Source organism: Electrophorus electricus, chromosome 2 (genome assembly GCF_013358815.1).
Source record: "Electrophorus electricus isolate fEleEle1 chromosome 2, fEleEle1.pri, whole genome shotgun sequence".
Lineage (NCBI taxonomy): Eukaryota > Metazoa > Chordata > Actinopteri > Gymnotiformes > Gymnotidae > Electrophorus > Electrophorus electricus.
The window spans coordinates 7,764,037-7,789,082 of record NC_049536.1 but is presented as its reverse complement, the minus strand read 5'-3'; the positions used below and the strand labels follow the sequence as shown (position 1 = coordinate 7,789,082).

General features: G+C 38.0%; 2 protein-coding genes across 5 annotated transcripts; both read right to left on the bottom strand.

Annotated features, from left to right (window-relative positions):
- Positions 1 to 903: 903 nt before the first annotated feature.
- hprt1l (hypoxanthine phosphoribosyltransferase 1, like) lies at positions 904 to 5,611 on the bottom strand. Its single transcript, XM_027001014.2, has 9 exons — positions 5,384 to 5,611; positions 4,719 to 4,825; positions 3,899 to 4,082; positions 3,227 to 3,292; positions 3,118 to 3,135; positions 2,614 to 2,696; positions 2,083 to 2,129; positions 1,537 to 1,613; positions 904 to 1,444 (listed from the first exon to the last, which is right to left on the bottom strand). Exons 1-9 carry the CDS (start codon positions 5,456 to 5,458, stop codon positions 1,397 to 1,399), a joined length of 705 nt encoding a protein of 234 aa, XP_026856815.1. The 5' UTR covers positions 5,459 to 5,611; the 3' UTR covers positions 904 to 1,396.
- Positions 5,612 to 5,926: 315 nt separating this feature from the next.
- nfat5a (nuclear factor of activated T cells 5a) lies at positions 5,927 to 23,575 on the bottom strand. Of its 4 annotated transcripts, none has more exons than XM_027000998.2 (13): positions 23,260 to 23,575; positions 20,153 to 20,275; positions 17,753 to 18,338; positions 15,480 to 15,663; positions 15,150 to 15,340; positions 14,873 to 15,045; positions 14,577 to 14,711; positions 14,409 to 14,461; positions 14,195 to 14,327; positions 13,423 to 13,497; positions 13,196 to 13,317; positions 10,800 to 13,089; positions 5,927 to 9,488 (listed from the first exon to the last, which is right to left on the bottom strand). In XM_027000998.2, the coding sequence occupies exons 1-13, from the start codon at positions 23,330 to 23,332 to the stop codon at positions 9,307 to 9,309; spliced, it is 4,320 nt and encodes a 1,439-aa protein (XP_026856799.2). In that variant the 5' UTR covers positions 23,333 to 23,575; the 3' UTR covers positions 5,927 to 9,306. The 4 variants fall into 4 exon arrangements, with proteins under 4 accessions (XP_026856799.2, XP_026856800.2, XP_026856801.2 ...); XM_027000999.2 differs by having other exon boundaries at positions 15,480 to 15,660; XM_027001000.2 differs by lacking the exon at positions 23,260 to 23,575 and adding an exon at positions 18,953 to 19,015 and having other exon boundaries at positions 20,153 to 20,238.
- Between the last annotated feature and the right edge of the window lie 1,471 nt (positions 23,576 to 25,046).

The following is a 25,046-nucleotide window of genomic DNA, read 5'->3' as shown; positions in this document are numbered from 1 at the left end:
GATACTTAATCAGGTGCCTGACAGCTAATGTGGACGGTCACACATTGAAGGCACAGATAGCCGATTCGAAACAGCTAGCATGCTAGCTATATTAAGCTTCGCTTGACATCTTTTTTTAACCTCTGACTGTTGGCTTTGATAATTTTTAAACACTGTCTTGTTCAGCAGTAAAATGTTCTAACATACCCTCAGATTCAGGTTTTTTTGTTAGCCAAGCTAACTGAGTGACTGGTTTCTATAGCTAACTCCCCCAACATTAGCAAACTAGCTAACGCTAGGTTAGCTAAGATAGTTAGTGGAAATTTTATTTAGTATTAAAATATTGCTCGCCTTGTCACGGTAAATTAAAGTGAACGCTATCATGTAAATACCAAAACAAAAGAGCTTATTAAATATCTCATCTTGAAAGACTGCATATGGAAACTAAGGTTAAGGTGCTTCATGTAAAGTTATCTATTCATTTTTGTTAAATATGAATACTGATGAGATAGCAGATTGTAACAGCATGGCATATCAATATCACATTTAATAGCAGCCTATATGATTGTTAGTGGCACATAGCCTACCTAATTAACTCATGAATGTTGGGCACGTAAATGCTGCATGAATCCAAAATGTCAAATCACACCTGAGAACAATTTTCTGAACTTTAACGATTAACCCCCAGAGTTTTAAAATATCACTATTTCAGGACAAGTTAATATAATGTGGATAATATAAATTTGGATGTGGATATGAAACATATTTACAAGTCTACTCTTCTGTTCACTTTAAAAGAAATAATAATAATAATCAAAACAAACTAAACTAAAATACACTAAGCATACACAATTTGTTTCCAAAACTATGGTTAGTGTCTTACACATTTTAATTTATATTTAAATAATTACACCTGGAACAACATACATTCATATTATTTTATTGTAGTAAACCAGGAAGGCAAAACATCACCTTTTACAATTTTACATTCTGTTTCTCTGTATATAAATAAAACACACCATACTTTTTAAAGCATTAGCTGGAACATATACAGTTATGCATTCTCTTGCTAACATAAATAATATCTTATTTTTCCTGAGGCACTGCCACAGAATTCAAAAAGTGAAACCTGGAACAAAGATTAATCTAAGGGATCAGTAGAAATAACTCAAAATATACACATGTAAAACAATACTTCCTATAATATTTATAAGCAACTAAAAATCTAAACCTACCCATTTTAATGATGAATCATAACATTTCACACCTGCAACCATGTGTGACCAAAGCCCATTTACAAGCCATACTGTTTAATTTGTGAAACGTAGAAATGCAGAATGTGTAAAAACAACCAAAGCCAGCCAGAAGGTTCACAGTGGTCTCAGTCTTCATGCATCCAACACTTCAGATTTTCTTTTCATACTTTGTACTTTTCTTTTGCTTTGTCACTTAGTACACAGATGTGCTGAAGGAAATGTGAGATCCATACAATAAGATGAAGTGAATCTGCTTCTGCAAGTAACATATTGACACTTTAAATTACTCTAAACGACTTACACTTAGATCCCGGAAATATTCGTTGTAGTCTAGAGCATATCCCACCAGGTATTTATCTGGAACCTCAAAACCAATATCTGAGAAAACACACAAAATATTAAAAGACAAACCTATACCACTAAAATGCATATAGGATTAATGTAGATTTTTCATGTACATCCTTGGTTAGTGAATGACCTCATTTTGCATTATAATTCACAGTAGTGTTTTTGGCCTACAGAAGCATTCACTCACTCCAAACAAGTAATAAATATATAAAGACTTTTTTTTTTTAAATATTAAACTAAGCATGTGAAAATGTATCTCCTAATGGCCACTACACTCTATAGCTGGCTATTCATAATTAGTTGAATGGGTTGAGAACTGACCGACTACATAGGTGAAAGGACAGCAACATCTGTGCTTCTAGAATGGGCCTAAAGGGCTTAACAGTATCCAGAATACTAAAATCACGGCATAAGCACAAGTGCCATGTCCAAAAACATTAGCAGAGGGTTCTTTTGTCAGTGTAAAATTTAACATCATTGCTAAGAGAATGGGACTCACAGTCAGGCCGGTATCCCGAGCTTCTTGGTGTTCTTTTCACAAGTAGGCTAAAATTGATTTTAGAACAAATTAACTCAACACTGCTTTATATAAATAAATAGAAAATGGTGATGTTAAGTGAATTTAATTACGCCAGTGTGTTAAAGTTAACCGAAATATCATTTTGAGCAAGTTTCCACAGCAAGGGGCAGAGTGGTTTCATACTGCTGCTCAATGGTAAAATTCCAAAGCTCAGACAAACAGTATTTGATCTTCATGTAGTGCTCTAGTGGAGATAGATCCATTTATTTATTAAAAGAATAGTATATATTCTGTCTAATAGTTCTATTTGCTAATAGCCATGTGACTCGAGTAACTCAGACATTAAATGCACGTATTGTACCTAGCTGATTCGTATTTATACATTTTGTGCCACATTTCAAGTCGCTCAGTAGGAACTGCTAGGGATTCTGATTCTAGTTTTAGCTCTACACAGAACATCAGTAAATGTTACATCAGAAAAACAGAGCTAAGAAAAGTTCAATCCCCTACCTGGCCACTTTGACCATTTTGGGGTTACAGTCATGTAATAATGCCAGCAGTGTTTCCATAGTCTTTCCTGTCTCTACAATATCCTGAAACACATGCATTGAAATGGAATAAACTGCAATGCTGGTTGACATATTTTAGCATTACCATACTATAAAGTTAAATAAATAAGCATCTCAACGATAGCAAGAATATTTTTGTAATTAAAAAAATTAAAAATATTAAAACACCTGGTGCTAGCATCTTAGATTAAATCTAGTCCTAGATTAAACATTTTTTCAAAGACAAATCTACAGTATAGTCCAGCAGGAACAGTCACTGTGCCTAAGAAAAGTCTACAGCAATCCATCATCATCAATGACCACCACCACCACCTAGGCATAACAAAAATGTATAACCCTGCACACGTAACACGTAATCTTTGAACAGTTTGATTAACAGTTTAATTTGTATGAAAATTTCCATCTAATTATATTTGTATATAGATAAATAAAAGTAGAGACTTACCTCAACAATAAGAACATTCTGTTAAAAGTGTGAAATAAATTATAGTCAAAATGATAGAAGTTCCAGAGCACTGCAAAATCTTCAAAGAGACAATAAAAGCAGACCTCACCTTCCCAGTAAGAGCAGACAATTCATCTCCTCCAATAACTTTTACACAGTTTGTTGACTGATCATTCTGAGACATGAGATGATTTGGGGAAAGAGCAATATTTTAACAAGACAGCAAGTAACCACTACATCAGTTTTCCAGTTAAAAAAGTTTCAGTAGCCAAACTGCACCAGTCAGATGAATTGTGCTTTGATTGAAATAAAAATATGGGGAGTAGCAATGCAGAAGTGAAAACCCAGCAAGCTCATTATGTAACGGTGTGCATTAAAGGGGTCACGATCTCAACTGAACACAGTCCACTTGTATTTATAATAGCCACCTGCAGGAAGTAATGATGATAGACTGGAAAACACTGCTGTACCAAAAAGCAGAGGTTAAAGAGTATGCTTATTCTAAATGTGAAAAAAGTATTCACAAAAAAGGAAGCTACCAGAGCTAGCAATCTTCTTCAGAAAGTCAAAACACTAGGGCTTGGACAAACTACATCCAATTAGGCCACGTATACTGCCAAGCCAATAAATGTCACATCAAAAAAAGCTAAAGAGCAAGTTGGTATTTGTATTTTTTTTTCCAATAAACCTTTCAGGATTTCCAAGAAAGCAGAAGTATGATTGTTAGGCTCTACTTCCCACCTTAAATGAATATGGAGACAATTTTAGAACTGGCACTCACTGCGTAGCTCTTTAGCCTAATGAAATCCACAGTCAATGGCACAGACTTATCGCTGTTCTGATTGAGTGCCTTAATGTAATCCATCAGGTCTGCGAAGAATTTATACCCTCCTTTCAGCACACACAGTGCCACAATATGGTGTCCTCCCATATCACCAACAATATCTCTGGCCAGCCGCTCTGTCCTGGGGAACATTTAAAAAAATAAAAATAAAAATACTGTACTGGAAATGTGCAGCATTAAACAATGGATGTGTTCATTTAGCAGAGGTACCCGGCATACAATTTCAGGAGAACAAACAAAAGACAAAGCTGTTTCCATAAAGGGTATGCACAAGGAAATGTAAGATTTTTTTTTTTTAATGCAGAATTGAAGTCATATGCTTATCCTGTGCTCCTACACACAAGAGCCTATGGATCTCAAGACACCAGTAACTAAAATTACTGAATGAACACAAGGTCTTTTGTCAATCTGGAGCCATGTCATCAGCACTGGCACAGGGCAGGGGCACACAGGCCACACACTGAGAGGGCAGCCCCAGGAGAGAATCACAAGTAAATAATAATCATTTTTAAAAGGGCCTCCACATTCTGTGGTGTGGCCCCAGAATTTTGGCACTAATGCTGCTGGTCATTGGCTCAGTAGTGATGAATCATATCACTACACAGATACATTCCTCTGTATGTTCAAGTCAAGCAGATAACATCTTGTTTTAGGAATAAGGATAACACGTTCCTGAGACACTAGCCCACCTTCACTATGCAACCTGCCAGTTCACTCGTCAAATCATTAAGGAGCATTAGTCTGCAAGGAGACTTACCGGTCCTTTATAAGACCATTGGGAATTATAACACTATCTAAATCTTCTTCGTAATGTTTTGGTACACAGAAAAGACTCAGTTCATGGCCCTTGTCATCATCAAATATCTGTAAAGATAAAAATAAAGATTCATAACTTACAAGCTTTTAACATGTACGAGAGCATGATCTGTTCATTAATATTTATTATAGATTGTACACTGATTAACTTATTAGGCCCCTGCCTCTGGAGCAGATCAATGATAATATACATTTGTGAAAGATGTAGAAATAACAGGTGTATCTAAAGATTAGACAAAGTTCATTGACAATAACTCACTCTGTAAGAATAGTCTAAGCAAATTAAGTAGTATAAGCTGAACTGCAACTGCTCTAACCAGCGGAGTCTCAGTTTGCTTATAATCGGTTGGGAGGGAAGGTGTGCAATGTTATCACGAATTGCACGCGTAAAAATAAGAACATTAGTCGCTGATGAATATCAGCAAAACTACACACAGCGTAAACAAAAGATCAATTCTGCTACCACACCTTATGTGTTTGAAAATGGCAGTTTAACCTGCGTTTGTTCAGAGCTAGCCTATGACCGGCCTAGCGATACTTGCATGTTTCTTTAAAACAAATTACAGGCGTACCCCTTTCGCATGCAAAACATGAAAGGCAAGTTACCTCCAAACAAGCGGCCATTCTTGCAGGTCTGTCCTTGATGCAGCCTACTCCACGGTAGGCTGTATCTGTAGTCATGCTTGTCTCTGCAGGAGAGAGCCAGCGCGACGCTCCCCGCAGGTTTAAACCCTTTACGTCACAATCCCTTGGCCCTGTTCATCGGATTTACCCGCAGCAATCCGTGCTAGTGCAGTAGCCGTCTAAAGCAGCCTGTGCTTGTGGCACGAATAAGCTATCACTTCGTCGTTAAAGAGTACGAACAAACTGAAAATATGCAACTTTGACTTTTAATTTGGCCTGCTATTAAATGTCAGTATATCAAAGCAAACGGGCTACAGCTCACTCAAGCTTCGTTCAGGTAAACGATTAAACTTCCTAATCGTCTAAAGCAAGATTGATTCTTTTACTATTCCATTTATCACCTTTTTCCTGTGAAACTAAAACGTAACTAGCCAGAATGTTAACGAGAGGTCACGATTCCGCTCCTATTTTCTACTATTAGCGATTCATGTGTTACAAAACTCTCAAAACATAAGCAACAGAAGAAAAAATTCAGATCTATCTTTATTATATAGATAGCAGCACGTTTTACAGAAATATAACTGCAAGAGTATACAAATGTACTGTTTTAAAGCAAAATACAGGTATATTTATGTTAAATGTTTTACTTCACATGAATATTCACACAATACTTAGACACACTCATAAGTAAACTGTTATCCCTATGACTTCAAAGTAACATTATTCACAACAAAAGCAAATCATAGTAAAAAAAATGCATATGAATGAAAAAGGGGGGGAAAAAAAGCACACACACACACACAAAAACAAACACACACACACAAACTGCTGGTGAGTGGGGTAAGCACTCTAAGGTTGCTGTCAGAAACCATGTTTCACTATGCCTTTTTTTTTTGAATGAGCCAAAAAAAGTGTCATCTTTCTGCCCTGTACCTTCTTATGCCAAATCGCTAAAGAAATAATAAATACAAAATTAAATTAAATTAAAAAAGCGGAGGGGGTTAAGCTGCATAGCAGTTTCATGATCTAAAGCTCAAATGCACCAAGTCTCTGCATTTGATCAACTAGTAAACAACACCTAGACGTGACAACTAAAATATCATTAGAAATCTTGCAGTTTTGACCTTTTGGATCACTTCAAAGATGAACTACAAACTCCAAAATGTCTAATTAATTACAAAGGTATTTTAGTAATAAGGGGGTACAGCATGGAAAGGCACAAAGTACTTCCAATAAAATAGCACATTTCAATGGGAAATAGAATAAATATGTGTATCCTAATTAAAACCTTTTTAGTTCTTACAATGAATTGTGCAGAAATAATCTGCATTTGTTTCTGGTTATCTTGCCAGGCATACCGTATGACATTCTGACTCAAGCTTGAACACTGGAACTTAAAAACCAGGAACTTGCAGATATATAATCCAAAAAGACCAAAAGGTTTTCCTCTGCCATATTCTAAGAGAAGAGATCTCCTATTAATTGGTCCTTAGGCAGATGTAGTGTGAATCTATATTTCTACACTTCAAAGTAAAAGCACATTCTTTCACTCTAAAATCAGAGTTACTATTTATTTATATGGAACATATATTCCAAATCAGCCTATGTATTCTTTAAAAATCTCTCCTTTTTCAGGTCTAAATTGATGGCATTTGAGTTTCACTTGTCAACAGAATCTCTGCTTCATAACACAGTGGTGGGGAGTTTAAAAAAAAGCAGTATTATCAATTTCTCTGCCTTAACTCGATGCATGCAGTACAGTACAGCAGAAGGGATTAATTGTTTTAAAATGTACATAGTACATTTAGTAATTTAAATCTTATAAAAATACTGTATGTATGGCTCACTTTATACAGGTGAGAGATTACATTTTACTATGAAGACAGCACATGTTCAACAAATCAATGTCACAATGAAAGAAACAACAACTAAACAGTCTTTACAGTTTGTGGCAAGTATTAAATACATAATTAGAATATGACTACATAGTGATGTTGGACAAGTACAGGAAATGGTCAATGATAAATAAGCAATAGATGAGGCAATTGTATTCTGAAGAAATGTAAGTTTTTAAAGAAAATAAATATAAACTCGATAAATATTTACTGGATAAACAAGTAAATATTTTAATTGATTTACTGTTTCATGTGAAAATGTCAGTGCATAAACTGCTTATGGAAATGAAAACTGACAATTACTTTTTAAAATCTAATCTTCATTCAGCAAAAAATGGGAGGTTGCAAGTCTGTGTCTATGAATCTGGTTCTTTAAAAACACATATGTGGTCATGTAACAAAATTCAAAAGCTTGACAAATCATGAAAAATGTTTCCCAAAAGAAGATAATCCATAATTATCGTCAAATTGACAGTGTCAACCTTTAGGAATGAGGCATTTACTAATATCAGTCCAAATGGTGACAGCAATGGTTATGTAAACATTGTAGCACCACTATACTAATGTGTTAAAAATGAACTCTGTACAACTTCATTTTCCATATCCAAAGAAAACCTATGACCCACCTTTTATATTAATAAATCTTTCCAGCAACTAGTGCTCAATGGAAAAACTGTCTAATACATTAAATATATATATAAAAAAAAAACAACAAAAAAAAAACAAAAAACCATGGATTGACCTTCATTTTACATAGTCCAGATATCTAAATGTTCTATTTGCTTCTACTGAACACACAACACAAATACACTGTACACATTGTGTCATGGGCATGCATGTGTATAGCTTGGTTAACAATCCTGAAACTTTCACTTTGTTTTTCTTTACAGCTTCAGTCTAAACTGATCAAATTATTTGAGCATATGGGCAGTGCAGACAAATGAAGACAAAGTCTTTCAATGAAACCAAATCTGCCGCCACTGCTTTTGATTTCGATGCCTGACACAGACAATTCAAATCATAACTTACTAACCATAGGACTGATTTGGCTTAATGAGAAAAATGTTTCTTACATTAGAACTGCCACACTCTCTCACTATTAGAGCACAATGAAACCATTCACAGCCTAATAAAGTGAAACCTTGAGAGTTTCAGAGGAATCAATTAGGCTAGCCTGTGGATGTATCCAACAACAGTATTAGATATTAACATACATGTTCACAAGAAATTGTTACACATCTCCCAGCAGGAATGACTAAAGATGGATCTCTTCTTTATAAAATGTTTTAGATGGTACACCAAAAAAATCTCTTACCTACATACAAGTATATACAGTAAATGTTACATGTTGTATGGATGAAAGGTGAGCACACTATACAATTATCTAAAAACATTAAACATGGCTCGTTAAATAGTTTACTGTGAAAATGGAGAATAAATGTGACAACTTGTAAAAAATAGAGAACCTTTTTGAGAAAGTTTGACTAAATGCTATAAAAACAGACATACACAGCAAACAGGTGGATATAAACGGCTTGAAACCTAGAAGGGAGTGTCTCATTTTAGAACCTCCATAAAGTGCTAAACATACCATCTAAAAATTCATAGACAATGTATCTTTCAAAGTGGTCAATCTAAGTCAGTTTCTAGATTTGTGTCAGTTTCTATTAATTAGATGGAAAATGTTTAACTCAGTATAAAATATACTGATAATGATCACACAACACATACTGCTGAGATATGAACTGCCCTGACAGGTCACATTATGCTGACTTGCCAGAACATTCATTGGCCCCAATTATGTTGATCAATAATTATCCCTAAAGACAACTAAATGTGATTACACCCACCTGTATTAGCCAACATAATCCAAAAAAAAACAAAAAAAACCACATTAAAAGCTTTAAAAAATGCTGATCCTCCTCCAGGTTGTACAACACATTACACTTACATGTACAAGCTCAAAACGGAGCTCAAGGAGGCTTAACAAGATGATGTTTCAGAGTAGGTTTACTGGTCTAGGAAGTCTCTGGGAAGCGTCTTCCCTTGTTCTTGAAATTGCTCAAGTAGTTTGTCAATCTTCTCATTGATGTTATTGGACTGTTGGTCCAATAAAGTGTGAATCTGGGTACTAGTCTGGAGCTGGCCCTGGTTATGATCTACACTAGGATGCCCCATGGTGACAAGCTGATCTGTCAACACAGGACCAGGAGGGTTTAAGAGATTAACACATACTGACAAAAAAAGGCTTTGTGAGAGTCTTTAAAACAAATTAATTGGATAATGTATATTAAAAGGTGCAGTGTGTAAGATTTAGCGGGAACTTTTATCAGAAATATACAGTATTAAATATAGTATATTATGCAAAACCATGTATTCAATAGTGTATAATCACCTGTAACTAATGAATTGCTTTTATTAACTTAGAATAAACCTTTCAAATCTACATAGGGAGTGTGTTCTCATCCAACAGAGGTTTCTACAGAAGCCCAGATCAGAAAGCCTAGCACTGGCTCTAGAGAGTGCCTTTAGCATTTCTACAATGAAGTGGCAGTTTGAATTTGGTGGCACTAAAGCAGCAGCTGGAAGATGTAGAATGAAGAAGAGTCAGTGGTAGCTGCTAGTGCTAGATAACCACTGTGTGTTGTGAGAATTTTGAGAACCCAAATTTTGACAAATGGAGGATTATACTTATTAATTAGCACAAGAAAAATGCAAAGGAACATTAATCTTCATCGTAAAACATGCAAAAAACATAAAGCAAAATTAAATCGGGACAGGCAACGGCCTTTCCCAGATAGATGAGGGACAAATGTTTTCAGAATAGTGCAGAAGTTGCCTGTTTTCTGGACGGACCAATAACAATCTAAATGCAATTTGATGTTCGATAGCTTTAGCTAGAACATGGTTATCAACACAAGTAACCCTTTTCCCTGTGTCAACGTTGAAAATGATCTAATTGCTACAAAGATTATTATTCTACATTTATGTGCCAAAAAAATGAATTTGATATTTGAAACAAAAAACTGGTGACAATACCGAGATGAAAGTTATTGTGTTGGCAATAAGTGTATTCTATCCACTCTAAATATGCTATTATTGTGCAAAGCTACTGCTAGCTATAAAATACTACCACAAATGTGGACCAAGTAAGAATAATATTTTCTATCTTACATACAAGATATAACAGTTTAACAGAACTAAATAATTAAGTACATTGTCTAAACCTCATGACTATTAATTATGGCTACTCAATGTAGTTGTAGACAATTACATCATTTTGGAAGTATCCTTGCATCTGATGGCCACCGCAGGTTCTATTACACACTTGGAAAAGGAAGGGTGAGGAAAGAGCATTCAATTGGTTGTAATTTTGCAACCTCACCTTTAGATGCCACTAAATCTTATACACTGCCCTTTTAATGATTGAAGCATTTTAAAATAACTTTTTATCTAAGGGGTGGTTGTAAGAACTTCTAAAACTCATCATAAAAAGGACTTACCAGTAGGGATCTCAAACAAAAATAGGCCTGTTTGTCCGGGTTGCCCAGGCTGGTTGAGGTTGCTCCCAGAAGCCGTCTGAAACAGTGGATCAGGTGTCTGTTGACTGGAGGTTGAGGTGGAGCTCTGCAACCCTCCAATTGCCACTCCACCCTGCCCACTAAAAATGGATGCTGCTGTAGCAGCCTGAGGCATCTTTTGGGTGCCCACAGCACTTTGCAAGGCTGAAATGGCTGCCTGTGGCAAAAAAATGTTGACAGAAGCTTGTTCTGTAGAAGAAACAGAGGCAACACTACCAGCGCTTGGAACAACCTGCATAGGTTGCTGGTCCTGAAAAAGCCCTGGTTGGGTTGAAGGCATATTGGCAGATGGATCACCCACAACAGAGCTTTCATCTTGGAAGGACATAGGCTCTGATGAATCCTGCTGGGCCACATTGACCAGAGTGGCTTGGGGAAAAATAATTTGTTGATTCTGAGTAGGCTGGGCTGGAGGTACAATAGACTGGTTTGTGGAACTGTCAACTGTAACATTTGCAGAGCTTGGGACTACCTGCATGGGCTGCTGGTCCTGAAAGATATTCTGTGGGAGTGGTTCCCCACCAATTGGACCCTGGTTCTGGCCACTGAATAGGAGAGTCTGAGGCAGATCTTGTGAGTTCATTGGAGTCGCACAGAACAATAAACCAGTCTGTGGTTGTTGCGGACCCTGGCTTTGGGATATTGTGGACATATTCTGAAAAAGAGAAGTTTGCTGGGGTGTTGGGATTCGTTGCTGCTGGGGAGTCTGCTGTTCCATTGATGTGGTCAACTGGGGTTGTCCTTGGAAAAGTGAGACTGTCTGGGGTGCTGAAGCTGACGTTTGCAAGGGTGTGAGAAAGGCTATCTGTTGCTGCTGTTGGCTCTGGGTATTGTCAGCTGTTATCTGACTAGGTAGAACACCTTGAGAAATGAAAAGTGTGGTTGAGGGTGCCTGCTGCTCTGGAGATAAATTAGTGGTTGCCAGCATTGACATTGTATTAGGAAATATGGCAGGTTGGACCTGGCTAGGCTTTGAAGTGCCAAAGAGTGCTGCTTGTGGGTCCTGTGTTTCAGTCATTGGGGAGTGGCTCTGAAACAACTGCTGAGGTGGTGAAGATTGGGAGGGAGTCTGCTGAAGGAAGCTGGATGTCTGAATAGTAAGCAGCCCTCCTGCCTGTTGGAAAAGTGCTTGCTGCTGTGACTGCTGGCCTGGGTTCTGGAGAAAACTATCAGATGGCTGTGATAGGGTGCCATCTGTCTGTGTGGTGCTCTGAGGTTCAGACATTTGATCCGATGGTACTCCAGAGAAACTTGGTGTGCACTGCATAGGGATTTGTGGCTGTAAGAGTTCTGACTGTAGCTGTTTTTGTAGATTTTCCAAGACTTCTTGGTGTTGCTCTTGCTGAAGTTTCTCCAAATTCTTCTGATGTTGCTGTTGTTGCAGATTATCAAATACTTGATGCTGCATATTCACCAGAGAATTTTGTTGCTGAATGTTCTCAAGGACTTTCTGGTGCTGTAGATTTTCCAGAACTTTGTGATGTGACTGTTGCTGTTGCAGGCTCCCAAGAGCATGTTGCTGAAGGTTCTCCAAAACCTTCTGTTGCTGTTGCAGATTCTCTAGAACTGTTTGCTGATGCTGGAGATCCACTAGTGCTTTCTGATGCTGCTGCTGTAAATTTTCCAATATGGTCTGTTCTTGATGCTGCTGCTGTTGGTTGGTCAGAGTGTTCTCATTGCCACCGAGCCTTAAACTGTTCATGTTTTCTTGGACATGTTGCTGAAGGCTTTCTGCAGAAGGATTTGGACCATAAAGCACAGAGTTAAGTTGCTGCTGTTCCTGAAGCTCCCGTACTGCTCTTTCCAGCTGTGCTACCTCATCCCGAGGTAAAAGGGTCTGGACCTGGGGTTGCTGGGATGGAGGAGGCCTTGACTCCATTCCCACTACCACCATTCCAGTGCCATCTGGACTGTTGTCTTCTGGAGACAAGGTCTCAGGGGTTTCCCGCAAGAACTGCTGAGGGACCTGTGCGGGCACAGGCTGAAGAACTGTTGTGTCTTCTGACAAGGACACTTGAAAAGATGTTGTGGGGGAGATGTCCTGATTCTGAATTGTGGTAAGAGGCTCAGGAGGTGCAAAAATTGGAGGTGCTGACTGCTGAGAGTGAACAGGTGTCAGAGGCACAGGGCTAGGAAAGGATTTGCTGCTACTGGGCAGGACATTGGTGGCGATTTCCAAAATTGGTTGGTTTGAACTGAGCATCTCTGCAGGCTGTATAAAATAAGAAAATGAGCTTTAAATGTGTTGTGTACTTTATACAGAAAATCTAGCTGTCTGCTAAAATGCAGTCATTAATAATAGGTAATTCATAGCCAACCTTAAAAACGTTGGATGTAGGGTTAGTAGAGACTTCCATTGGTGTGACTTCTTCTCGTTTAACTATGGATATCATTGGGGCTATCAAAGTACTGTTTAGACTACTTGTCCCAGTTTGCACAGCTGAAATCAGAGTTGAAACAAATGTAAATTCCACATACAAATAAATGATCTTTTGCTTAAGATATAAAAATATCACAGTATGATCACATTCTCAGAACATCACACCTTTTATCTGGTCTTCAAAAGTGCAAGGGTTGGATGCTGCTGGCAATTCTGACTTCACTGAAATATCAACTTTTTCTGCATGACAAAAGTGTGATTTACATGAACAGAATTGCAAAAATATACCCATCATATAATAATTATCCACAATATTCCAAGCTGCAATTAGAAAACAGATATTAGACAAAACTAAGAAAATGTCAATTTAAAATACTAGCTTTCAGGTCATAGCTTACAAGAATTAAATCAATCAAAATACAGAAGAAGCTAAGGATATCTTACTCTCGAGATTTATAACACTGAATCAAGAACTGACTAGTCACTGACAATGAATCATATTCTAAGCATTTTACTTAGACTTTCTATTTTAGCAAAACATGAAAGCCAAAGAAAAAACACAGAATGGGACACTCGTCCAATTAGAGAAAGCATCTGTGTGTATTTAAATGTATTATCTTTAGGAATCAGTGGATGTGGCATAAATTAGATAAATAAAAACCTTTACAATAATTCACAGTGGCCGTAAGCACATCTGGCTCCCAGCATGTGTGTCCAACTATGAACCATTGTACTTTTATAAGAGGCAAAAACAAACAAAACAAACAGAAAACAAAACAAACAAACAAAAAAACAACCTATGGCCACTGGCAATCACAAATGGTAAACAAATGCCTCCTTCATCCTTCTTGAATTAACTGTCCTTCAAGATGAACTCCAGAAAAGAATAAACCATAAGATTGTCTCTCTGGATTCAGTTTATGACTTCTGTACAAACCTGGTTGAGGAGTATAGGTGAAGGGCTGTAGTTCATGTGTTCTCCCTGCATTTGTTATCACAGAGATCCCAACTGACACAGGTGAAGTCACTGTCACGTCGCGATAAGGAGGCACCTTCACCACCAGATGATTCTGATTGAAATTAAAAATATAAATAAGCCCCAAAAGTGGCCAACATTACAAATAAAAAGTTACTTGGCTGGTGGCACCTACTTGATGGAAAAGCTCCATGTCAATCTCTGCTTCAGCTTGCCACGAGTTGTCATCTGAGGTAATGATATAAATGTAAAACTGATTACATGACTAGGTAGCACATGCAAAATATATGACATTTATATAAACACAAGTTTTAGCTGTTTTGTTTTGCTTTTTAGCATATACCTGTAGCATTTTCTTGAAAAATAACTTTGGTTCCTTTGAGGAAGTTCTTGCCAATAATGAAGATCTCCTCTCCTCCAGTCACTGGGCACCTATGAAGGCTCTTCTTCAGAATTTCAGGCACTCCTGCAGGTTGGGCTGAAGATTATGGAACAAAAAATGCATTAACATTCTTTGGATCATCATCATAAACAGTATTAAAGCACAGGTATGAACCTTAAGTAACAACACAATAAGATAAACAGTGAGGCTGTACTCTATTGGCATTTTTTTTTCAGGGAGGACCTGAAAAAACTCACTACAGAGGATTGGTGATGAAAGTGTCTGCAAAGTAAGGACAGATCCATCTGGTCTGGGAATGTTGACTCTGAATGCTAGCCGCGCCCGTGTGCTCTTCTTTTTAGATCCAGCCACTCCTATTCGGGCTTCAACATCTGCATTCCTTAGCTTCAATATCCCAACGCAGTCCACACTGTAGAAAGGCATCCTAGGTTAGTTACAATACTGCATAATCCCCAATGATTCTACCAGAAAAATACTGATGAACTGCCAAACAAGAAAAAATCTGTCCCTTACGCCAAGGTCATGGAGTTGTTGGGTTCAAGGTTCACTTCAATAACTGTGGTCCCCTCAATGTCTACCTCCTTACAGGCTGTCGTGTTACGCCCAGTGACTCTGCAGGCTTGATAGAAGCCATGAGGTTTTACGCGTCCAGCATCATTAGCCACAAACACTTGGAGTATGGCTGGTTCATTCACACCCTCTAACTAAAACAAGACAACAGTACACCCATGAATACCTACATTCACATTTTGGCTGAATTACAGTTGCTGTTTTATCAGAGAACGCCGTTTATTCTTAACACAATTCTAAAAACAGAACATTCTTAAGTAAACAAATTCTTACTTTGACAGTAGGGAAGCCTTGCTGTGTGCGGTCTTTGACAGATCCTCTGCTTCCTTCTGTAAGGTATCGTGCTCTATGCTGGGTTTCAGGCTGGACTAAAATCTTTAGTTCCTTCCCCTCACTTTTCTGTGGATACTGCACTGAAAGAATGCCCCCCTTCTGACTGCCAGCCACATCCAAGCTGCTACAAAGAATATGAGAAGAGGATTCAATAGCTGAGCGTGGCATAACAATTCATGCTGCAACACATCATCTGTGTCATGATATGTACACTTGAAAGTGATCATTTAAAATATATGTGTAAAAATATAAATATCACATGCCATGTCTGATGAGGGTAAATACTGCCATATACATGCATTAATTTCATTTATTTTAATTACAGTGTATTCAAAAAAAGATCTTGCATGATGTGAGCACCTTTGCCCCCCCCTCTGTTACTGTTTGCTAATAATTCTGAGTTCATGATCAGTTATGCTTGTTGAGCCAGTTAAATGTATGTATGCTCATTTAGTGAGAGGTCACATCAGCACACCTCCTGAGGCACTAAAATCCATTTACCCAAGCTGTCAAATGTTGCTTCTGTTAATCAGTCTGGAGGACACAGTGGTCTCTCCAAGACATGACTCCTACTGCAAACACACCACACCTAGCTATTAACACAAAATTTCCATTTAATCTGAATAAGTATCATATCTTATTCACTGACAGTTGAGAGAAGCAGCATTCTGACTCTCCTATAGAGCAGCATGCTCCCCTCAGCCAAAGCAGTACATATAACCAATGAAAGTGTATATATGAATTTATGTGCTAAACAAATCTTAAATTAATAAATATTCTAGTAAGTAGTTTTTATTTAGAACTTCAGTCCCTCAGCCAAAAGGTGCTCAGCATATACTACTTAAGACATCCCAGGTGGCTAGGTAATGGAGTTGGTTAAGAGAATCTCAAAAGCACGCAAAGCTGTCATTATAGGAAAAGGTGGATATTTTAAAGAATGTAATATATAACATAACTTTAACACTGACGTATTTGACAACTTCCCTATTATAATAAAATTCAAAAAACAAAAACAAAGAAAGCATAAGGGTGCCCAAACTTTTGAATGAGTGTGTGTGTTTCGTTAGTTGGTCTGTATATATGTATATATACATATATATGTATATATAAAAATATATAAAACACATACATACACACATACATACACTCATGACCTATCAGGAAAAAAAAACCATCTTAAATGTTACTTTATTTGATTTATTAAACTGAATAATAATTTCCTTAAAATTAGTCAGTCCACTTAACATTTTCAGTATTCAAGAAAGTATTTGTTAAAGTAATTGTCTAAAACAGATTAATTAGTCTAACTGATTTGCCATATTTGGAGCCACAGCACCTCACAATTTGCGTTAAGTGAGGAAAGTCAGTCCTCATACCCAAGAGGTAACAAGACCTCCATATTAACAACACAACAAACCATCAAAACCAAAACAGTTTACTCATATAATGAAAGACCTAGTACACTCATTAACCAATGTCATAATTGTGTTAGTGCCAGCCTACTCATCTTGGCAGTTTCCCAAAAGTCTCGTGATGTTAAAGACCCAGAGAGCATATCACAAACATTAAAAATATTTTTATGATACTGTGTTACATAACACTCAGCAAATTTGTAATTAAAAATCAAACAGAAAGCTCATAAAATACACTGCTAAAAAATTGGCTCATCTGTCCTAGCTGAGAATGGTCTGGGTGTTTATCTTGTCTCAACTTGTTGTCCCAACAATTGTCCCAATATTCCAATGCCCAATTGGCAGCCTACTCACAGACTCTCAGTCTACTCCACTACTCAGAGCTTAGTTTTGTGGTGCAAGGTGTGTGAATCAGAATAATACAACTGTACATGTAAGACCAACATACAGACCAACTAACAAAAATGTGAACAGTTCTTAAGGTCAGACATTTAGTGGATGTTGGAATTCATAGGACACACTTTTTATATGTACACTATGTTCGTCGTAGTGCAGATGAGCCTAGCTATAATTCAATTACATATTAAGGTTGCCTGGGTCTATAAGAACATCTTAAATTATAGAGAGGTTTCAGTGTTATACTAGCTCTCATTTGATGGCGATCATGTCACGATGTTTTTGGGAAACCCAACATGTAAATGACTGAGTTACAAAATTGCTTTGCAACAGAAGGCTGAATAAATACCTGAATGACCATGAATGCCTGAAAAGATTAAAATTTAAACATGGAAAGGAACCAACCTCACTTTGAGATTGCCCTTCGCCTCAGAGCCCAGTTGTGAAAGTACAAAGTGAGGAGCTTTTGCACTGTCTGCATCAAACACATCCATGGTCGCTTCATCCCTGGTCACAGGTTTTGGGCCAGGCCGCTGGCGAGGCGTACGCTTGCGGGATTTTCGGGGTACCTCAGAATTGTCATTGTACGAGCTGCTGCTCAGCATGCTGAAGTTAGAAACGGAATCATCCATCCATATACTGCTGCTCTGCTCTGAATCTGGGTTGAGCACTAACTCGTCCTGGCAGGACATATGGCTGTCATCCAGCAGGTCTTCTGGAGGTGGGGAGATGTTTAGGACGGTCCGCCGCTTTGAGGGGGTCATCTGGCTCTGGTGGGCTGAAACTCCAACACCATCGCTCCCAGCAGCCCCACTGATGGTAGAAGTTGAACCAGGCTCCACTCCCAGAACCTCTGAAGGGAGACAGGTGTGCAGCCTGGAAGACTGCTCTGGAGTTGAAGTAGCAGAGTGCATGCTGGGACAGGAAGAGGCAGGAAGTGCACTGCCGTGCCCTCCAGGGGAGGATGAGGCGACACAAGGGGTGGCTGCATCTGTAGTATGCACAATGCAGAAGATTAATATCGTTTGTTACAAAACTGGCTATCAGTCCCATTTAAGTAGAGATATTTGAGCATGATAGTGTCAATTCTCCCCCCATTTTCTTATTGCTGATTTCCAAAAAAAACAAAACCAAAAAACAAAACAAAACAAAAAGAGAGAAGTAAAAAAGAAAGAAAGAAAGAAAGAAAAAGAAAGAAAGAAAGAAAGAAAAAGAAAGAAAGAAAGAAAGAAAGAAAGAAAGAAAGAAAGAAAGAAAGAAAGGCAATGGTTTTAAATCCAATTTTTTCTTATCCCCTTTGGTGATCAAGACATATGTGTTTGTGCACATAAATAACTATTATCATTATTGCTTTAAATTACATTCTATGGCCCAAATGCCCAAAATCTGAAATCCTGTACCACGTTAAAGTGTTCAAGTAAACATGCGTAAGGCATACAGAGCATGAATAACTGCTGTCATATAACTAAGGGATGAGCTAGGCCACACAGCCTCTGAAACAAATGCTGGCAATTATAATTCTCAGGTGTCAAATACTGCATGCCAATTGGTGGATTTGGTTGGGACTGAGCGTAGCCATGGAGACAGAATAAACAAGCTTCTGACCTACGAAGCAGAGAACTGCAGACCATTTTATAAGCAGACTCTCCCTGTTTCAGAGGGAACCCCCTGGAATAAAAACGACAAATGACAGCAAAAGAGCAGTAAGTGCTGGTCATTCAAGTCATCCAATGTAGATATCAGCAAATTTGGTCAATAAGTCATTTGTGCACAAATCAGCAAATTCAATAAAGAAGCAATAGCTCCAGAGAGATACTGCTAACTAGAGTACATGGCACCAAAAAAATGTTTGTGTTAAAAAATTCACAATGCCAGCTTTAAAATCATGTGTCCCAGCCTCATACTTAAAATTTCAGCTTTGATTCGGGTGTCTGCTAACCCTAAATTTTATTGCTGCTAGGCAGCCTCATTTTAAGCTTGTTCAATTTCCAGTGAAAATAGAAAGCAGCTCAGCAAGAAATCTGCCACTCTGTAATATAATCTTACATGACTGCAGTGATTCCAATGATTAAACAAGGGAGCATACAGCCTAACAGAAGAGGAATAAGCAGTACTTAAGCGCTCCATTAGGCTCAAGAAATTACTACATAAAGATTTTCAGTTAGACTCGGCATGTTTTTCTTTTTCATTACTGCTTAAAATGGGCAAATATAATTGGCAAACTTTGGTAAACTTTTCTTGGGCCACCTCAACTATAACTTGTCATTAGTGGGCACACGCCTGTAAGTGGTCTGGGCAAAAACCAGGAAACAACTTTTACTCACTGAGAGCAATAACAGGAAATTCTTTGAAAATTTTAGTGGTTTTACTGGAGACAAATGCAACTGAGAAAACTAGTAGAGAACTAGGTTAGAGAACTACACAGTACATAGTCAGTCTTCCACTAGAGGAAAGGTAATTATGAAAAGCACTGATAACACTGAAACAAATGTGCAGATGGGTTTACAAATACTTTTGGAGACATTAATGAATACCATGTTATGAACTTGATAAGATGAACTGTTAAAATAAACAAGACAGAAGGTTGCAGCATCTGTGGTTAAAAAGGGGAAAACATTTTAAAATGTCAGAGTGGCAAAGACAACATTCAAGTGCATTTTGGCAAACACATACAAAGAGGGCAGAATACAGCAGTACAATAAGTGATCAAAACTGATTTGGAGTCAGAAAATATAATGGCTCACTTGTTTTAGGGCAACTAAAAAGATAAGATGGTGCCCTGGAGTAACCAGAATCGTAGCATACCTGAGGCCAAGGCTGCAGAGGGAAGAGGGCCTGCCTCTCCACCGCTCTTCTGGCTCATGCTGTGCTTGTCCTGAGTGGTTGGGGGAAGCTGCAGCTCTTTAGGGAGTAGGTCATACACCGATTCTGAAGAATGCACAAGAGCAGAAAGATGGGTTAAGCAGTGAAAGCAAAAGTGAGTGAGTGCAAGTGAGCAAGTGTCTTTGTGAAGGCTATGGGATAGCCTATAACTTAAATATAAAATAATTCACTGTCCATCATAATTATGTTATTCCTTTTTTATCCTACTTTATTCCACTTCACTCAGAAGGTAATATACAATGTCTCATGTCTTTTATGTCAAAATGGGTCAAAAAACGGTGTTTACGTTTCATGCACTACAATGTTATAACCTTGTTAGACTCTGTAGAGAGTGACTAAGAGGTAGAATAAGACTAACAAATTTAAATGCGTTCATTTTTTAAATTTTGTAAAATGCCTTATATCATATCCTTTATAATGTCAGACATCAGAGAATAGATCCCCCATATTTTTCAGCTTGCATGCTGAAAACATGTGGAAGTACAATTATTAAATCCTGACTGCTGGCTATGAACAAGAGAAAAGTTGCATGTTTTTCACCACTTCACACATCTTTTAAAATGTATATTGCATCAAGAAATTAGGAATTACACTAAACTAAACTTTGGTAATCTTTTAAACCTGTTGTGAGAAACGTGAATTATGCTAAAATGCTATATTATATCAATGAAGAGGATTTCTATTTGTATAAAATCAATTGTCATGACATATGCCAGTGACAATAAATAATCTTTCGGATCCTTCCTGCACTGGCTCCTGTACTTTATTACATGGAGAATACAGAACCAGATGCATGCGCTTAAAGTAACAAACTTAAAAAGTCAAGGATGGTTGCAGCTCCCATGATCTACATTCCAGCTGGTCTGTTGCTATGTGTTCCTTGATTTCACTGATATGCCAGTTGTGTTCCTCAAACAGTTGGAGGAGGGTGGCAAGAGTAGTTTACAAGAACATATATGGTACATGCAGAAGTGGTTGTACATGCACAAGCATATGACTCTTTCAAATTTTGTCACCTTTCACCACAGATGGAGTGGGGTGTGGGGTTTGGTGCTGAAGCCACAAATGCTGTTCTCAACCCCCCCCAATCTTTTACGTTCCTCCCCCTCCAAACTAATTCAACTTCGTGTAATTTCCCCTCAGTCTCTCTGACTGCACCAGCAAACTAACATTGCCATGGGGTAAAATTCTATTACTGGAGAAATATCACAACATACAAGTCCGCCACAACATTGCTATGGGGAGTTGTTGTCTTGTGTGCGTTACTTTTCGTTCAGTCTGCCACCCCAGTGAGCAAGTCTTTTAATAGCTAGCTATCTATGGACATAAGAAGGCTTCTCAAGAGGGGTCAACTCGGCCGCCGTCCACTGAAAGTGGTTCAGCTTCAGCAGCATCAGCATGGACCAGTGAACTGCAGAAACATGATGTTTCAGGTTTGTGAAACCACAGCTAACACTCAGATTAGTAGCAGTGAGCTGGTGAAGTGACTAAGCCTAATGGGTGTTGCTGCTTGCTTGTTAGCTAATTTGACTGTGTTTGCACATCAATATACAGCTAGCTACAGTTGATGCCACATTGGTGCTTGTGAGATGCGATTCTGCTGCTGCCGACCTGTTCAGATGATTGAAAGTGCCAGATTTTTGTTCTTTCTAAGGAAAGAAATGCCAATACCAATGGGAGTAGCGGCAGCTCAGTGGTTAGTGTACTTGAGTAGCAGTCTGAAGATGCCAGTTCAAGCCCCATCACTGCCAGGTTGCCACTGTTGGGCCCCTGAGCAAGGTCCTTAACCCTCAATTGCTTAAGTTGTTTTCAGTCATAATTGTAAGTCACGTTGGACAAAAGCATCAGCTAAATACAACAGTGAATAGCATTTCACAGGAATTAAGCCATTTTAGAAGAATTACTGTTATGAATGTGATTAATTTGAGATCTCTCTCTCCCTCTCTTTCTATATATCTATAAGAGAGGGAGAGAGAAATTTGTTATCCTTATTTTAAACTAACAAAGTTACTTTTCTGATACTATATTAAACTAACTTAGCTAGATAGATAATGTCAGGTTAAAAGACAAGCCCCTTAGGTTTGGGATAAAACCCGAATGTTTACAACCTCCACCCCTGTGCTTCACGCTTTTCGATACCCAATACAATAACCTTGCATTTCAGTTTCTGTTTAATTTCTAGCTTTGCTTTTGGCCATCGTTTCTATGCCTACCCTTTTTCAAATGTTAGCTTTTATGCCGAAACATTTCTATTACCATTGTTTTTCACATTATGGCTCAGAATTACTGATACTCTATTAGTAAAATATGTCAAACCACGCAACATTTAACTGACTTATCTAACTGAATATCGCTACAACAGAATTTAGTAGTCTAAGCAGCGTTAAGTGTGACATATATGATCATATCATAGTCGGTACCGAAGGCCAGTTAACTACAACTCGTTGAACAACAGTGGCTGGGTTAAGGCTTCGCGTTGAGGCAATATCTAATTGCAACTTTATGCTATGCCGTAACAGATGAAAACCATGTCATCTTCAGCAATTACAAGACACCAAGTCGCTCTCTTGAAAACCTTAAGTACTAAAAACCCGAGCCTTGGCTTGCCACTAACATGGCTGGCGCTTGTCCAGAATTCACGGCACGAAAGAACACAGAAAGACTGCGACCGCGTTACTTCAAGCACTACGAATTTTTTAATTTAACAACTGTCCTCATCTGTGAAGCAAGCTCAGCTCAAAGTCCATACTCTACTGAGACGACCGTTTGCCTTGCCAAACAACCAAGCTGTTGGCGCGAACAGATCACTGTAAACAAATTGTGCGTGAAGTTAATGAAAACAAAAACACGGCCGTTGGCCACAGACGGAACCAGGGCACGCGTAAGTAGCCAACGCTGCTAGCGATTCCTGATGTGAGGGCGACGCTAGCTAGGCTAGCTGTATTATAATCAAAAGGCAGTCGAAACAGTTTACTGCCTCACAAAAGAGTTAAGTAACGAATAGCATCGGAAAATAACATCAGACTTACCTTTTGAATACAAAGACTTAGGAGAATTGAGATCAATATCCGTGCTTAGAAGAGATATAAAATCAGAGGGCATACTAACTTGGCTAGCTAGGTTAGCTTAGTACCTCATGAGAGCAGAGCAACGGATTCTCCCACTCCTTGAAACGGCAAGCTTACTGGACAATGACTGCGGGAACCAGGTTAATCAAAGGTCACGTTTTACGTATACATACACAAACACACACATATATATATATATAAATAAATATATATATATATCCCAAATCGTTACAAAGTCGGATTATTATTTGGTCTTGTAAAAGAAGCGTTTTCACTCGCTCCATCGGATTAGCAAACTAGCCATACAAGCCATTCACGGTTTTCCTGCACGACTCCTCCCCCTTTCGCACGCATGCGCCGACGCGTCATTCTTGGCAGTCTAGGTTGCAGGAATGTCAAACAGCCCTCTTCAACCTCTCAAATGGCTTTGACAACGTGGACGCGATTCCTCCCCTCAAAATCTGGAAGTGTGTAACATAGATATTCACTGATAACTCTTGTCGATCAGAATGATGAGGCGACGTTTACGATAAGTCGTTTTTATTCGTCGGTCTGCTGCCATTGTCTGTCGATACTAGATATGAAACAAAGAGCATGAGCACAAAACACCTGTGGAATAAAAAGAGTAAAGCGAGTAAAAAAAAATGAATTATTTAGTGCCTTCGCATTTGAAACGCCGTATCAGGAGGAAAGGTCTGCCTAACGTTATTAAATAATAAGAAGGTATATGTTTGAGTTCTTTACAGTGGAATGACTAAGGTTAAGTCAGTGTCAATTAAACAGAACTGCATGCAGCATTATTCTGAACAGAGAGGCTTGCTGTTGTTTTCCGTGTGTGTGTGTGTGTGTTTTAAAGAAATAAAGGAAGACCCATGTTCAGCTGTCTTATTCTGTAACTCCTTTTGATTCAACACATTATATTCCTGATAAAAGAGCATATAAGGTACATTATAGTATAAGGTATAAGACCTTCTACCATTTGTGGAATTTTATTCTATAACCATTAAAAAACATTAATATATTACTTGTTTATTAACAAGTATTTCAAGTAACAAGTATTAGCAATAATTATTATTAATACTGAAAATGTAAAATATTCTGATTTCACACTCTGGCAGACTGAATCCAAATATGGAGAAATCATTCCCTGATCACTTTTAAATCAGGTCCCTAAAGTACTGGAAGTTTACTATGCCTCTGGTTTGCAGTGTAAAATCCTAAAGACAATCATGGATGATCTTAAGACACACAATGTTTAGAGCCACAGAGTGATAAAAGCACAAAGCGGTTACGTACTCCATATTTTAATATTATTGATTCTATTCCAGATACTATATTATTGTCCTACATAACGTGATTCATTTCGAACTCTAGTAAAAAAAAATAATAAAAATGCTACTGTAAGACTTTCTGACAAAGAGCTTAATTGTAGAAAGGAATGGTAAAAATGGCAATGTCTTCTAAAACTGTCTTGTCCCACTATAAAATAACTCATTACCTATCAAACGTGCCAAAGAATGAAATAACTTCTATAATGTAAGAAGCCATTTGAAGGGTTTTGTGTAATTAGTATTTACTGTGGACTTGTATAATGATCCAGACATAATATTCTCCATTGCATTTTTTCGTATTACCCAGGACATGGAGTAAAAAGACCACATTTAAATGACCTTTAGAGACTTCCAAGACTTCCATGAGTCTGTGCCAAGTGGCTGCTGTCCTAGCCCCCATGAGACCTATCAACGAAA